The sequence below is a fragment of the Xiphophorus couchianus genome, chromosome 7, assembly GCF_001444195.1.
Source record: "Xiphophorus couchianus chromosome 7, X_couchianus-1.0, whole genome shotgun sequence".
Classification (NCBI taxonomy): Eukaryota; Metazoa; Chordata; class Actinopteri; order Cyprinodontiformes; family Poeciliidae; genus Xiphophorus; species Xiphophorus couchianus.
In genome coordinates this window covers 23,859,771-23,877,088 of record NC_040234.1, presented here as the reverse complement: position 1 = coordinate 23,877,088, position 17,318 = coordinate 23,859,771, and the positions used below count along the sequence as shown (strand labels likewise).

At 39.3% G+C, this 17,318-nt stretch overlaps 1 protein-coding gene across 9 annotated transcripts in view; it reads left to right on the top strand.

Annotated features, from left to right (window-relative positions):
* The window catches only part of LOC114148877 (band 4.1-like protein 1), a 105,685-nt gene that overhangs the window by 61,430 nt on the left and 26,937 nt on the right, over positions 1-17,318 (top strand). For 6 of the 9 annotated variants that reach the window (XM_028024372.1, XM_028024376.1, XM_028024377.1 and 3 more), the window contains exons 5-15: positions 5,824-5,866; positions 6,550-6,625; positions 8,252-8,470; positions 8,802-8,889; positions 8,976-9,128; positions 11,600-11,697; positions 12,323-12,498; positions 12,865-13,109; positions 13,908-13,943; positions 14,757-14,801; positions 15,632-15,781. In XM_028024372.1, the coding sequence (XP_027880173.1) occupies positions 5,824-5,866; positions 6,550-6,625; positions 8,252-8,470; positions 8,802-8,889; positions 8,976-9,128; positions 11,600-11,697; positions 12,323-12,498; positions 12,865-13,109; positions 13,908-13,943; positions 14,757-14,801; positions 15,632-15,781 (1,329 nt within the window). The remainder of the gene's footprint in view (positions 1-5,823; positions 5,867-6,549; positions 6,626-8,251; positions 8,471-8,801; positions 8,890-8,975; positions 9,129-11,599; positions 11,698-12,322; positions 12,499-12,864; positions 13,110-13,907; positions 13,944-14,756; positions 14,802-15,631; positions 15,782-17,318) is intronic. The other 3 variants (XM_028024373.1, XM_028024374.1, XM_028024375.1) reach the window with 3 other exon arrangements.

Genomic DNA, 17,318 nt, shown 5'->3' with positions numbered 1-17,318 from the left:
CGGCTAACGTTCTGTAAGGCTAAGGGCTAACGTTCTGTAAGGCTAACGACTAACGTTCTGGAAGGCTAACGGCTAACGTTCTGGAAGGCTAAGGGCTAACATTCTGGAAGGCTAGCGGCTAGTCAGAAGGACCCTCAGTTCTGGCTGATTTTAGTGGCTTGAAACAACTCCATATATCTATTTGTTGGACACAACGGCATATTTGCGGATTTAACCGTCTAATCTTTCTTGCAAGTGACTACTGCTAATTTTGAAGCCTTTTTAAAATCGGAACGTCTGAACCTATAGTAGTTTGACTGACACTGCCCAATTGGTACCCATACATTTGATGAGCTGTGTCCAAGTCGGGTCCAAGTTGGGTCTAGTTGACGGTGTAGCAGATAGATAATACATGTGAATATTCAATATCTAGAATATTCACTGAACTCCGATCCAGAACCGCACAGCATTCTGGGAGATGTAGGCAGAGCTTTAGCTGCTCAAACTAATGCAGCTGGCTAAGCAAGATTGGTGGCATCAACTAACTCACTCATTCTTTGGTTACCTAGCAACAACCAGTTGAATAACAGTTTCAGGTTTTGCTTCGGAGTGAAGACTGTGAATAAAACAAGGAAATACCAGTTTGGCAGTATTTCAGATAATTAATACAAAAACTAATCAATAATTATCAATACTGGCAGTGAAACTCTGATATGGTGATACGTTCTTCAGCCAAGTCGTCCAGCCCTACGTGAAGCAATTATCAAGTTTATTACGTTGTGAGAATCTTACCATGGCAACCTTTGTTTATCGTTGCATACATTTTTATAATGATAGAATTTACATCATCGTCATCCTTTAAAAAAAATACTTGGATTTCTTTTAAAATCCTCCTGATGTTGTAGCACGTTAACATTAAGCCATTTTTATGGCTAATTGTTATTACCAGGATATTATCTTCATGAACTAACATCTTTGGCTACATGGTAACGTCTTCCTTTACCCGTTTCCTTTTATATTCTTTGACATTAAACTCAACTTTTTTATTTTATTTTTCCCTTTGGTCAGGTTTTATAAATTCATGCTTTCCTACATCAAGCTTCAGTCACCTCACTAATAATTTGAACATTTCCTCCGGGTGTGCCTGTGATCCTTGTTGTTTTTACACGATGTAGATATCAGCCATATTACGGTGTAATCACGTCTTTAACGGCGCTCTGGTGGAATCTGGCTGTCAGTTCCTGATTTGATGTTGGTTTTGATCAGCGGGAGCCTCCCTTTGGGCAGGCCTGAGATCACACAGCAGGGACACAGTGAAACATTCCAGCTTTTGAAGTTTGGAAAGATGACAAGACCCGGTGGCTTTCAACACTTCCAGCACATCCTAAAGGTTTTCCTAATCAGTCTGCGCAGTCGGCGTCAGCTGACCGTCTGGACCGTGACTGTCCGATCGCAATCTTAGACGTAATTTAGGTGTTTAAAAGATCAACGGAATATTTCTACCTCCTCCTTATGCAGGTATTGCTGTAGATTTGGTGGAAACTACAGAGTCATCAAAGACTTATCGGAGCGCAGCCGCTACCTCCCGCCTGCGGACCCCTCCTGATCAGGAGATCACACAAGCCGGCGAATTAAAATGTAATTTCAGATGGCCTTTCTCCATCTCTGTTGGAGGAATGAGAATTTAATCTTCGCTCTTCAGGAGAATATTTGTTCCCAATGACTGCTTCATGTCGCAAACGTACAGTAAAAGCGCTTAATGGTCAGTAATTAAAGATTCCTAAGTTTTTCAGAGAGAAAAACAAATTGATGAAGAGCATCTTACTAAGTGATTGTCTTCACCCTCAGCCAGTTGGTTCAAGGTTCTTTATTAGTGACTGTGACTGTAAATGAGTGTGGAAGTGAACTTCATTGTGGCCTCAGGTCTGGATGTTAGAGGATCAACGTTCTTCTTTCTCTCAGACTGATGTGGAACTGGCTGCCATAAGGTCTGTCAGCGTTAATATGCAGCTGCTCTGCAGCGCTTGGCGTTCCACAGATTACTGTCGGCTTTCTGCGCCACGGGCGGCTCAGAACGCAGCAAAACGTGAGTGTGAGGCTCAAAATAAGAAGTAAATTAAAGTGCACTGCAGTGCCGTTTCAGTTTCATTTTTACTGCCAGTTCACAGCAAAAGTAATCTCATCTCAGAGAAAACAAGTAAACTTGGAAGGACAGCTCAGAATCCTTGAAAGGGAGGTTCTGTCAAAAGGTTCAAAGCAGTTTTTTTATTCTACCTGCAGTACGTAACTCCCTTGTTGTGCTCAAAAAATCAGAAGCAAGATTTTTTGAGTTCCTTGTTGGAAATCCTAAATCTCACACATATCTGATTGTTTTCAAAGCGACTGAAGTCTGTGTGGTCATGTCACATTTTGTTCGATTTTTATGTCATTGACGTGAGACATGCATCATCATTCTGCACCAGTAGATCAAGATGTACACAATGGCTGAAAATTCTGATGATGAAATTATAAAATAAGTCTTTAGTTGGGGGTGGTCTGGTGGCTCAGGGGTAAAGCACCATCTGTGTATGGAAGCCTTAGTCCTCGATGCAGACGTCACAGGTTCAAGTCCCGGGCTGATGACCTTTGCCCCTCTCTCATTACCCACTTTCCTGTCTAACCTCTCTTAAAAAAAGAGAGGTTAGACAGACTGAGCCAAAAAAGTAAATGAAGTCTTTAGCTACATTTCCATTACAAATATGTGTAAAATTTTGTGAATATTCTGTAATGTTGAAAAAACACAATTTCAAAACTATTTCCATTAAAGAAGAAATGCAAGAAAAATCACACCTGAACAAGTTTGTTCATGCGATAAGGCATTCAAAAACACAATCATCCTCCAACTACTTCCTGTCGTCTTGCTCATGGTTTACACCACTGGCAACATCTAGTTGTTGATAATGTGACACCTGCAATGCAAAAAAGTGTTTCCTTTGCAGTTTTGAAAAATAAACCAATTTTGATAGATCCGAAACACCCACCTCATCCATGTGGCAAAACGTTTTATCAAAAGTTGCCCAGATTTGGTCAGTGGTAACAGCTGTTGCCGATGAAGCGCATCACATCACAATCCCACCATTCTTGGCTTCCTAGAGGTTGCAGTCAATGCTCCACAAAAAGCTGTTGCAATTAGTTGTGTTTCCTTTAAATTAGCTTTCTGCATATTATGATTTTGTAACAACACTGACTGCTCCTATTGGTGTATTAACACAAACAGCTGTCAGTCTTTACCTCCATAAATGGGGAGTTGTTGTGTGACGTCATGTCAACGTTCTTCTTCTGCGAACGCGAGTCGCTTTGATGTTGTCTAATTACAGAATCTGATTGGTTAGGATTATGAACTTTTGACGTTTTATATTTATGACTGAACAGGTTCTCTTTGCCAACACGTTCCTTTAGTGTTGGAACAAACAAAGTGGAGATTAATATCAGATTCTCAGTTTCCAACTTGCAATTAAAATACATTAAGATAATTATTAATTCACAGCTCTGAATTCCAACTTCCCAGTCAAATCCAGCTCAGTGTCAATCTGGACTTTTCTGACCTGGAGTTTGAAGTTAGAAGCAAGTCCAAAGAAGACGTATATACACTTTAAAACAGGGTCTGCAGTTTACTTTGAAGCAATTTTAGGAACCTCTACATTGTTGTCATATTTCTATTGGGTGCTAATGTTGGGTGGTACCATTAAAAAGTTTGACTGACTTTATTTTCCACTTTTGGGATAACTAGATAGAAGTAAACGATTGACTTTCACCAAAAGTGTCTTGTATAATTCTGCTTCAGATTTATGAATTAAGTAAATGAAGTAAACAGAGCTGTTTCTTTTTATTTATTTGCAAGTTTTCTTTGTTAATAAATTAAAGAACATCCCATTTAATTAGGTTAAATAAATCAACGTCTATAGTGAAACAAGCCCTTCAGACCTTGATGTAATGTTGGTGAGATGCTTCACTGCAGTTAGTTTTTAGGGACCGCTTTTCTGTTATGCTCATCTGTCTTGTACTGTCATGTAATCACAACTTTAAATACAAATTACACACATGAAGAGGAGAGACGACACTCTGCCTCCGAGCTCATACCGAACTATGTAGTCCCCGCAACAACACACACAAATACACACACACAGGAAATAATGTGACCAGACAGCATTACAAACGCAGCACAAAGTACATCAAGCACACCTTGAAGATTACAGCTTTCTAATACAGTGTTGAGAAATCTGCAATGAGAATTTGATTTAATCATTTTCCATTACTGGATGAGAATAGAAAAAAAATCGACATGGAAACAACATTTCCGAACTTTACCTTTTCTTTTTAGACATTTCTCAGCGTATAAAACAAAAAACCTGGGCCTGTCAACATTAACACGATAAGCTTAATAAGCTCAAGCTAATTAGCTGCTCTAAAAATGAGAAAATGTCGCTGATGTAAGTTCAGATATCTTGCCACAATGACGATATAGCTCTGTAATCAGTAACATTTGAGAACCTAGTGTAGCTGATAGGCTTGGAGAAAAGTCTAAGAGTTCAGGTCTTAACTCTGGCTGATTCAGGTTTTAACACTTTCTTCTTCAAACATTAAGAACTCAAAGGCGCCAGAGTTTTTTTTTTCTTTTTTTCTTGCTGGTAGATTTAATTCAGACGCACAAACACACAAGAGTCAAACACAGAAGAAAAATATTTTCGGCTCACATTGCAGCCTTGTCAAAACTTATATCCCAGTAAATGACCTGGTCCTGCTAAACTCAACAGCTTTAAAATAGAAATCATTTCATCCAAATGCTAGTAAATAAAACCGTAAAATGTGTAAATTCAACCAATAGAAAAGGAATATAGGCATAACGTCCACAACAGCGCCTTGAAAAAACCTTTTCATGGTCACTATGTTACAACCTTATGAAATGTTTGTGGTTTTTAAAACTCAAAGTTGTGCATAACAGAAGAATTAAAGGCAAATGACATATTGTTACTTAACTGTTTCAGAAATAAAAAGGTGAATATGTAAATTTAAATGTGGCAGACAACTACTGCTACTTGTACTCATCAGCCCCAAGTCCGTAGTATGACACATGGTGGTGGCAGCATCATACTGTGGGGATTATTTGGTACAGTGTGGGTAGAGAAACTGTTCAGATAGAAGAAAATTGTGAGAGGCAGCAAAAGACTTGAGACTGCAGTCAAATGCAAATACATGCCACACTTTTCAGATTTTGCTTAAAAGATATTCTGTCTCACAATTATGTTCAAATTTATGTATTTTATTTCAGTCTGTTGGTGTTAACATGACAAAATGTGAAGCGTTTACTTCTATTGTTAGACGGTGCATATTATTTTAATGTAAGTCAAATATTGTGAATAAGTTCCTTCAGATCAGCCAGTGTGAGTCAGCGTGATGAAATATTGAGGGTATCAGTGTTTTGGTCCAGCATGCTGAGAATACTTGTTGGGTAATTCCTTCATTCCTGTTCACTGCACTGAGCAGCTTGGCTTCCAGCTGCCATCACAAACCTCTCTGCATCAGCTGTGTGGAGCGCCGGAATGCTGCTGCCGCCAAAACGAAAAGAGTTCGCCGGCTAAAGACACGGTTAGCTGAACAACGGGACATGATGGGATCAGACAGGAGAGTCTGATCGCTGCGTGTCTGAACGGCTCGGCGGGGCGCAGGCCTCCGTTACCTTCCACCGTATGGAGAGGCTTTCATTAGCAGCAGTGTTAGCAATTAGAAGAAGACGTGACTGTGTGTGTGTGTGTGTGAGCCGTGTTTCCAATCTGCTCTGTGTGAACATTGTAATCTGTCTTACAGAACTGGTTGGACCCCTCCAAAGAGATCAAGAAGCAGATGCGCAGTGAGTAACTTCAGAGAATATTAGTTTACTAAAGAACGTTTTCTTTTTGACCAAATTAATCCAACTTCAGTAAAACGGACTGCATAGAACTGCACTGAGAAGAAACACCTTTTCTGCTTGTTTGTTTTTATTTTATTTTGTTCCAGTTACAGATTTCCTCTGTTTTTGCTCCTTTGTTGCATTTCAAGCTCAAACCAAAGTTATTGTCACACCTGACAGATTAAGTTAGCACTACATGATGTTCGAATGAACAAAGCATTTAAGAAAATGAACATAATACCAGCTGTTAAGCACTGTGGTCATGTGATGGCCCAGGATGCTTTTGACATTATGTTAAACAGATGCCATGAATACCTCCCATATGGTTGAAATGAAACAATTTTTGTAAGAATTGTTTAAAAATATTGATAGTCAGGAATCACAGCTTTTGCCAGCAACTTCTATGGCGACAAGAGTTGCTTTTTTAAAATTTGTTTGGGTTTGGTTTGGATAGTTATTTTCCCTTAATAAGCCATCATTCGTTTTGTATTTACACAAGTTTTATCTTTGGACATTAAGATTAGTTTGATCATAATAAATATGTAAGTGTGACAGAAAATGAAGAACAAGAAACCCATGATGGGGAAATACATTTTCCAGTTTGTGTGAAATTGTAGTTCTCACTGCAGCGTCTCCTTCAACAGATTCTCCATGGCAATTTGCCTTTGCAGTGAAGTTCTACCCCCCAGACCCTTCCCAGCTGACAGAGGACATTACAAGGTACCAAACACACACACCCATCCACATGCTTCCATCCCACTGAGGACTCTGTATTTAATTCCATCGATTTTAGTTATTGCACTTATGCTTCTAGCCATTACAAGTCTATTCTCAACTCTAGCTTTAACTAAAACTTAATTTACATAATATTTCTTAAACTGACTAGCAAAGCACGTTCCAATTGAAAAAGAAAAGCTATCCACAACAACCTCCTTTAGTTGGTGGTAGTGGTTATAATAGATGCAGTATGCACACACACACACACCCACACACACACACGCACACACACACACACACACACACACACATACGCATGTCCTTGTAATTCTTTTTTTTTTAAATCAAATTTTTATTGCACATAGACAACTTTTGTTATTGGGCTCAAAATGAACTAAATAAATGTGAAGAGGAGATGATTTTTTTTTCTTTTAGTCTTTTTGTGACACTGATGTGACCTGAAGTTTTTTGTCTTATTGTTATAATTTTACTTCTGTAGAATTTGTATTGACTTTCATTCACTTTTCATTCATTAATTGAACCTCTACTATAACTTAGCCATTACCAGTACATCCCTGACCCGAGACCTAACCTAAACACAGAATTCCTTTAAAGAATAAAAACCCATCAAGAATGGAATAAAAACCCATCCGGTTAAAATTAGCTTTTGAACCATAATAAATGGAACATTGTGTGAGGATTTGAGTTTTTCTGTGTGTTTATTTAGGTTTCTGTGTTCTGTGGAGTCTCTGTGTTGTCCTGTCTACCCCTTGATTGGTTACATCTGTTCCTTGTTTCCCCTGATTCTCTCCCTTGTTTCCTTGTTGGGTTCTCGTCTACGCTACTGTCTAGTCTAGTCTATCTTATCATCGTTGTGATTGTAACCAGTTGCTATCAGTTTTGAACTTCTTGCCTTCTGCTCAACTGTGCTGCCTGGATTATTGTGCTTATTTATCATTAAATCATCATTTTCTCACTATAACCTGGGTCCACCCTGTTTACCTCAACACCACAAATCATGACACATTTACCAACATACTGTTGAATGTGATGTGATGCTTTTATGATATAAAGTACATTGAACTACCTTGTTGCTGAAATGTGCAACAATGCAGATTCATTTGATTGATTTAAACTAAACTCAAACCTTAGTCCTAAATTAAACCCAAAAACAGCACTTCTTCTCATTGGGCTCTGGGCATTTGTCCCCATAAGGCACATGGATCCTCGCAACATTGTGTTGAGCCTCACAATATGTCAAATAGTAGGCACACACACCAATTCACCCTTCCCCCACATTACCACTTGTAACACTTGCGCTTGTGCAGTTAGTGTTTGTCAAAGAAGGAATTGCTCACACACATCAACTGTAAAGATACTAGATTGTGTGTGTGTGTGTGTTTACATAAAGGTACTGTAACAATTCTCTTGGCATATTTTCTCTGATTTCAAAGCTTTGGGAGCTCCCCCCTTCCTTTTCCATGGATTATCCCTGGAATGCCTGTAACAGGCTGGGATTAAGCAGGCTGACTACCTGTTGCAGCCTGCCTGCTTCAGGCTGTTCTGACAGCCAAACTGAGCCCCCCGCCCTGGTCCTCTCCCCCTCACGTTTCTCGTCTCGTCTCGCAGATACTACCTGTGTCTGCAGCTGAGGGATGACATCCTGTCAGGCCGGCTGCCATGCTCGTTCGTCACCCATGCCCTCCTGGGCTCCTACGCCATCCAGGCTGAGCTGGGTGACTATGACATGGACGACCACGGCTCCGACTACGTTGGCGACTTTCGCTTTGCCCCCAACCAGACCCGGGAGCTGGAGGAGAGGGTGATGGACCTCCACCGAACCTACAAGTAATGATGGGACAGACTGCCGCGTGATGAGATTTTTTTATCCAGGGTGATATGCTGATGGGGTTTTCTCTTGTTCTGAAACATTTAATCACCCACATGACCTCTGATTGATGCCGTGACATTACCATATTGTCTGCCTCGAGATGCTTGCAGTTTGTATGAAAGCACTTTCTTAGTCAGTAGACTGTCTCACTCTCCAATTTGGAAACTTACAAGTGAATACATCAAGCATATTCAGTCAGATTATTCCACCCACAGTCTGCATGACTCAGGGTTTCATTGCTTTATGAAATATGTTGATGCTGTTACATATTTCTGTGCTGTCATTAAGGGGGATGACGCCCGCAGAGGCTGAAATGAACTTCTTGGAGAACGCGAAGAAGCTGTCCATGTATGGGGTGGACCTCCATCACGCTAAAGTTTGCAGCTCTCTGAATTTCTTTTTGAATTTCAGAAATAAACAACAGCTATTTGGCTCTTGAATAATTTCTTGTGTCGTTTGCAGGATTCGGAAGGGATCGAAATAATGCTGGGGGTCTGCGCCAACGGTCTGCTGATTTACCGAGACAGACTGAGGATCAACCGTTTTGCCTGGCCGAAGATTCTCAAGATTTCTTACAAGAGGAGCAACTTCTACATTAAAATAAGACCAGGGGAGGTAAAGGCTGCTTAGCTCCTCATCACATGTCAGGCCATTGTCAGAAAAACACAATTTTGAAATTGCAGTGTTTTCATTAAATAAGAAATTAAACTACAATTACACATGAATACTCTTTGTCACATGATAAGTCATTAAAAATTATGACAGTGACAGATGTTTTTTTATTTTTTTAACCCCTCCAGGGGGTATTTTTTTTGTGGGCTCTAGAGTCCCTTTTCATGAAGTAGGCTGACAGGAAAGGGGGGAAGACATGCGGTAAACGTCGCTGGGTCCGGGAGTCGAACCTGCGACAGCCGCGTCGAGGACTTGAGGCCTCCAAATGTGGGTCGCGCTAACTCCTACACCACCATGGCACGCCCGGCAGTGACAGATGTAAACAGTTACATGAGTTGCAGTTAAATTCAGTCATGAGTTTATCATCTTTCAGCCAATGAGAAGAGATGTTGGTGTTTTATTCAGGCATTGGAGCAACAAGCCCTGCCTACTTGGGAGGGGCTGGATATGCAGCGTTTTGGGGAAATTATAGTCACTGATTTTATAGCATGACGGAAGACTGTCCTCTTCTTTTACTTTTCTACCAGTAGTAACGTCCTGCTGTTGATCATGTGACTCGTATGATGTCACATGATCATACGATCCATTGCAGTGTTTGAAAAGTGCAATGGAAAGTGTTTCAATTGCACTTCAAATTGCTGTTTCCATTGAGCACATTGTATTTTGGAATTTCAAGTTGTGCAATTTTATGGTTAATAAAAAGGCATCTATTAAAAAACATAAATGCATCTTTATAAAGTTATAGTCATGCTATACTGTTCATATCCAGACAGTGGACATGATATTGTTGTAATTTTGTGTTATTAATGATGCATTTTAACAGTTTCTAGAGATAGAATGATGATAAAACACACACATTTCAACTCAACATTCAGTTGATTGAAACTTGTGTAGAAAACTTATTTTCCACAAACTACTGGAAAATGATCAGTGACACAGAAACTTTGAACTATCAGATCATTTTGATCCATTGTACTCTATCGGCAGACTGTGTCTCAAACTCAACGATGCAAAAGTGAAAAACTCAGATAAAATTCTACAAGAACAATTTCACTTTATTTCAGGTAATTCAGAATGTTTCTGCTGCTAGAAAATCTTGATGTTGTATATACACACCCATTCAATAAATTTGAATATTACTGAATAGTCCATTCATTTCAGGACCTTCATCACCAAGTGAAACACGTTTTATAGATGAATTACTCACATTGTGGTGTTTTCCAGCCTTTATTTTTCATAATTATGATTATAGCTACCAAAAACATAACACTAAAAATTAGATTACATGAGACAAATAAAAAAATTATTTTATAATACAGAGACGATGACTTAATTAAAAGTACGTTTAATAACCATTTGAAGGTTATTTTCAAATGGTACTTTTTATCTGGAAAATTTGTCTCACCAGAATACATATTTAATTTATTGAATATGACTGTACTGGTAAGTATTGCGGTGATGACATCAGTTGCAATAGAAGCCTGTTTTCTTCTTTTCTTGCCTTTCATTTGTGTCTAGAATGAGCTTTTCTTGCTGCGAGACTCCTACTGGCTAAATATTGCATTAACATGAAAAATATAACTTCCAACTACAGCACTGGAAAAATGAAGGCACAAATTAAAATGATCAATTTATCTGATTTTACTTTTTATAGGTATGTTTGAGTAAAATAAACATTGCTCTTTTATTCTATGAACTACTGACAACATGTCTCCGAAATTTCATGCAAAAACTGAGAAATGGTCAAAATAACAACAAAGATGCAGCACTTTCAAACCTCAAATAATGCAAAGAAAACAAGTTCATATTCCTTTACAAACAACAATACTAATGTTTTAACTCAGGAAGAGTTCAGAAATCAGTATTTGGTGGAATAACCAGGAGGTTCAGTGCAGTGGGCTCTTCATTTTTCCATAGCTGAACTATTGTTTTCCAAAGAGTCCTTTGTGATATGAATATTGTGCACAATGACATTGCTATGACGATATATTTGGGAAATATCGTGCATCCCTAAATCGGATTCGCCATGACCCGTTGCAGATCTGACTTTTCAGAGAAATTTTGCAGAATTTTTTTTTTTTGTTTCATTTCAAAAGCTGCCATATTACAATGAGTCTGCAGACTTCCCAGAGACATGTACCATAAACATGTCCTGAATGTTTGGAAGCCATAGCAGTTATGAATGTCATGCCAAGCAGCGGGATGATCACACAGTGAGCCTGCAGAGCTGCTGCAGCTGCAGCCACAGCTACAAACTGTTCATCTAGATTATGGAATACATTTTTATCCAGGATATTCTGAACTTTTCTTTTCACCCTTTCTTTGCAGATTCTAATACAATTTCTGAATTTTCTCTCATGTTGATCCAACCCTGACCTCTCCTTCATGTGTCTGTGTGTTTCTGTCCCATCCAGTATGAGCAGTTTGAAAGCACCATCGGGTTTAAGCTTCCGTATCACAGAGCCGCCAAGAGACTGTGGAAGGTCTGCATTGAGCACCACACCTTCTTCCGGTGAGAAAAACACTTCAGATTCAGCGTTTCTGCACCAACATAATAATGCAAGAGCACATTCTCAAAGATCAATAAAATTCAAAATCTAATGAATGTCTAACACTGAAACTGGAAGACATTTTAAATACCCAAAATAAACAAACAATACGACAAAGACAACAAATAAAATGAATTATAAAGTTTCTGTAAATAAAATTGCCCTTCAAAATAAGTTCTAATTTAGACAAAACAAAACCAGACTGAAGACTTCCATCATCCAGGTTTTGGTAGAAAGAGGAAAACAATAAATCACGTAAATGACAATTATTGAGTGACAATGACAATTACTTGGTTTATTGCTTATTGCGCCAGGTGCAACCATGACAGTGTCAATTTCTATTTATTTTGGGACGAAGTTCCCAGAATTCCTTTGGATTTGTTAGCAGAACCCATTACTGAAGTAAAATATTCTTGCTGTCAGTAGTGAACTTTTCTGAATTTAACTGTTTATGTTTTTGTTCATACAATGAAAATACAGTTAGCCTTGATATCCACTTTCTTTCTTTCTTTGTTCTGAAGCTCTCTCTCTCTCTCTTCATTTTTTTGTGGTGTAGAAACGTGTGTTTTTTGTTTTTTGTTTCCACAGCCTGGTTTCTCCAGAGCCTCCTCCTAAGGGCTTCTTGGTGATGGGCTCAAAGTTTCGGTACAGTGGAAGGACGCAGGCTCAGACCAGACAGGCCAGCGCTCTCATTGACCGCCCGGCGCCTCACTTTGAGCGCTCCGCCAGCAGGAGGTACCTGCTGTCCAGGAGCTTGGATGGTGGTGAGTAACTGCCTAATGAAGCACCAAAGGAGAGATGCAGCACAGGGTTATTCATAGCTTTTGCCACAAACTACGAGGTGGTTCATCTGGTTTTTATGTTAAGCGAACACAAAGTATTACAAAACTGAAGAGGGGGGAAAGTAATACAGGCAAACATTTTTTTTACAGTGATATGTTTTTTATTCAGCCACTTTTACTTTGATACAGTTATGTAAAAAAGACATAATAAATATTTCTTATCGTCACTTTTACTGTGATCACAACAGTACCACAAAATATGGAGATAAAACATGAAGGACCTCAGATAGCTAATAGCTGCAGCTAGCTGGCTTCTCCTGTTTGAAACCTCGGCCTTTCTGATCCAAGCAGAGTTCTCGCGGCCTGTGTCTTCCATGTGCAAGAACCACGACGGTCTGTCCCGCCGCAGCGCCGGCGAGCAGCGGCGCCTCCGCAGCCCCTCGGTGGACGAGCAGGAGCAGGAGGCGGAGCTGGAGCTGGAGCCCAGCCTGGAGCAGGACGAGGACGACAGGGACCCAGATCAGAGCCAGGACATGGAGCAAGACAAGGACCAGGACAGCAACACCACCCCGAGCAGAAAGAGGGAAATCAGGGTGAGGAAGGTTCAGCTAGCTTCAAGTCAACTCTGGCTTATAGAAGTGCAGAGCTGGACAGGAACTGCTGAGGTGATGATGTAAATACAAGCAGAATTAGAAGCTTCTCACTACAAATTCAGGTGAGAAGCAGCTTTGCCAGGCTAATACTATCCTTTTCTAACTCTTCTCCTTTCACTCCTATTCACCCAGCTTTCATGCCTTGAGTGTACTCCATATAAATCTGGCTAACTTCTGCACATATAAACTGCACATATAGCTGCAGGGTTTTTTTTTGTTTTTTTTTACATATTTCCTAAAACTGTCACCATGTTGTGAGACAGATAATCTGTGAAAAGATAGATCTCCTCCATCTCCACCTTCAGCTTCTGAAGAATGCACCGCTCCTGACCAACAACAACCAATCAGAGCCAGGAGGAGGGGCTTAGTTGCACTTTATGAACATGCTACTAAATGTACTAATGGCAGGGAAACAACTCACTGTTACAGGAAAGTGTTTATCTGCCATCATGAGTGGTCATGCTAAGTAGCCTTAGCATTCACTGGGAGCTGCACACAAACGGGCATCATTGACAGTACTGAGACCCGCCTCTACTTGGTTCTGATTGGTTCTTTCTAGTTAGCACTGGTAACACTGGAAGAAGGCAAGCTTAATTTCTTCCTCTATATTTATGTATTTAAAAAAGTATTTTTTAAAATAAAAGTTACATACTGCAGCATTAACTCGTTCTGAGGCTGGAGCCTGGTCTTCTGTCTCTAACACCAGTTCTCTGTTCTTCAACCCTTGCTGGCAATAAGGAGGAGGCTGGCTCCCCAGCTGACAGTAAACAGGAGGTATTTGGTGTCTGTTTGTTGGTCTGTATGATGTTTTCAACTATACATCAGTAAATCTGTCAGACTCTACATCAGCCCGTAAATGTTCATCTTCCCCTTTGCAAGTAAGACCTTTAAGAAAAGCATCAGTGAAAGAATTTAGCGTCATTGCATAACGACTGTAATTTATAGCTGCATGAAAATGGAATGGCAAGTGTTATATTTCAATTTCAGTTCAAGTTTATTTCTACATGCACTTTGTCTCAAAGCGCTTTACACAAAAAGCAGTGAGTTCAGTCCAATCCTGCAGATCTATGTCTATTTATTCACCAGTTTAGCACCAAACTGGATTTTGGATCAATAATATTGCTCATTTTGCCGATGTTTGGTTCTGGGTCAAAGTGCAATTAATTACAATAAATTATCACAGACACTCTAATTAACATGAATAAAAAATTGAATCTAGTCCCACCAGTTAGTCTACCAGGATAACTAGAATACCCAGAGAAAACCAACCCATGTTCATGGAAAACATTCAACCTCTAGAAAACCTTAGTCAACATTCCATATAAAACTGTTCTGACTTGTTCTTTTGTACAGTGGTTCATGTGTCCATCTGAGGTCTTTTGTTGTATCTTCGTGTTTTCCTTTGTCTCAAATTCCAAAATGTATTTCCTCTCAAAGCACTTTCTTTCTTTAATATTTAAGATGTCAAACCTACTGTATCTCCTTCCCTTCTCCCTGATGCTCCATCTTGTTTCTTCACCTTGTCCTTTCACTGTATGATCTTGCACTCTTCATCTCTTGCACGCCTGTTCTCCTGCCCCAACTCAGCTCTCTCAGTTGGACCAGGAGACCACTCCTCGGGACAAAAAGGAGGTACAGCTTCCATGGATTTGGCTCTAGCGATGTCTGCTTTTCATACTGCTTTTGCTTCTGTCTCTTTAACTTGCTGAGAAGTTTTTGCATCCAGACCTCCAGTACAGTAGGATGTGTTATATTTTGCTCAAGTGTCCGTGAAGTATCAACAGTTTAATTTATTCTACCTTAAAACAAGTGCTTGTTAAATAACAGTTCTCAGTTCTACATATTGCATATTAATAAGACAAATTCAAAGTTTGTCACTTGAACACACTTGACAATGTCTCAACTTCTCCTTGAATGACTAAAATAATTATGGAGGTGCCAGAGAAATAAAAAAAAACTGTGGTTAAGGAGCATTTCACTCAGAACTATGAAAAATGCCAGGATTCAGGCTTATTAAATGATGGCGCTACATGACTGCATCATTGACTTTGTCATCACTCCAAACACAAACAAACCAAACAAAACCTTAATAGGAAGCAGAATTTTAATCAGCAAGCAAATTAATAGATGTTTCATATTCATTTTATCAATCATGAACTTTGGAGCGAGAGCTTGATTAAAATGCTTGTTTGTATCTCTACAAGCAATTCAGCTGGAACCATAATTGTCTTGGTTTTTTTTTTTGGTTTCCTCTTGGCTTCAGTAGCGTTAAAGGAGACAAAATAGAAGAAACACAAGCAATAATCTGCTCTCAGCCCGAGTTTAAGCCGATCTTTTGGTGCACATTCCAGCATACGCAGCATTGTCTCCCCGCCTTTTCCTGCTAATGTGAGTTCTATTGTTTAAAGCAAGGCACTGTGAATTACTGCTAATGCCTTCCTCTGTCTTGTGGTGTCCTCCAGTTTCTTGATAAATCTCAGGACGTCTTGCTGAGGCACCAGGCCAGCATCAACGAGCTGAAGAGGGCCCTGAGGGAACCCAACAGCAAGCTGATGGCCAGAGAGAAGCATCTCTCTGCGACGTCTCCGACGGGAACGCCAGAGAAGAAGGCTGTGAGTAAGGGTAGTGATCGGGTTGCTCTGTGGCTGCCAATTCTAACACTTGACACTCTGAGAAAGGTCGTTGATGTTTTTTATCAGGATGCTTCAATGTTCAATTCTAAATGACTTGCTTTCAATATGACCTAATTTTAACCCAGATGGTTATGGAATGTTAAGAAAAGTTCTGCGTAATTATAAAGTAGAAGGTAAAAGATGAATAGTATTTTTTATCTTTTTGCAAATAAAAAATCTGAGTCTGCATATACAGTATTTAAGGCTGAGTTAAGCAAATTACAAGAATAGAGTCTACATGTATTTGTTTCTTCAGAGCTTTATCTGACTTTGCTTTGTCTACATCAAGTATTACCTGCTATTGAACTGAGAGGTATTTGCACATAAATCATAAGAAAAGTTATACAGGAAGCCTAATGTGGCTTTTTCTAATGAAAACTTTTGACACAAAGTCTTGTCATTTTTACTGTCATAGAGTCATAAAGTCATATTATAAAAATAAAGTTGTGCTATTACAAGAAGTCATATAATATCATGAATATACTTGTTTTATTCAAACTTTTTTCTTATAAAATTATGACTATTCTCATTTGAGTTTATTCTCGTAATGTTATGACTTTACTCTCATAATATTGACTTTATTTTCATAATTTTATAATTTTGTTCTTGTAACTTTCTTTTTTATATTTAATTTGTTCTTGGCATGGCCATAATATTCCGTGGTAGTATTCAACTCCCCCTGTCAATACTACTTCTGGGATTACAGCATCAATAATCTTTTAGCCACAGGTTCTCAAATGGATTCAGCTCTGGGCTTTGTCTAGGCCCTTCTGAAACATAAACATGCTTTGCTCTTTTCTAACCATTCCACTGCAGCTCTGGCTGCGTGTTTCTCACTTCAAGGTGAACCTCCTACTCAGTTCCAAGTCATTTTACAGCCTCTAACGAGTTTTCTTCAAGTGTTCCCCTCCAGCATGATGCTGCCACCACCATGTTTCACTATAGGGATGGTGCTTTCCATCATTATGCATTTAGCCCAAAATGTAAAATGTTGAATTTTACATTTTGTTCAACCTGTTGTTCCATAGAAGTCAGATGAGTAACCAACTTAGTCAAAGTTGGTAATTGGTTGTACTGAATTTTACTTTGGGGTATCAGACTAATGGGGGGTTTAATACAAAAGCATTTCACAATTCTCTGATTTTGTAAAAAAGGAAAACCATCAAAAATGTTCTGGCCACTTTAACATTCTTTGTGTTTGTCTATCACATAAAATCACGTCTCATGTTTGAGTTGTTCATTCATGTAACTTAAACAGTGTAGAAAACTGACAAGGAGAATTAACAAGATTAGCAAAGCCTGGGTTTCCCTGCATGCACTTCAAATTGCTCTCTCTCCCTCTGCGGAGATGTTTACACCTACAGAAACACTCGGGCACATTTCACTTTCAGACGTATTTGATAGAGTGCATTTTGTGTTGCTCAAGAGTTCCAGGTGTAATCCCTTAAATATCTCGGAGATATTTGTAGATGGTACT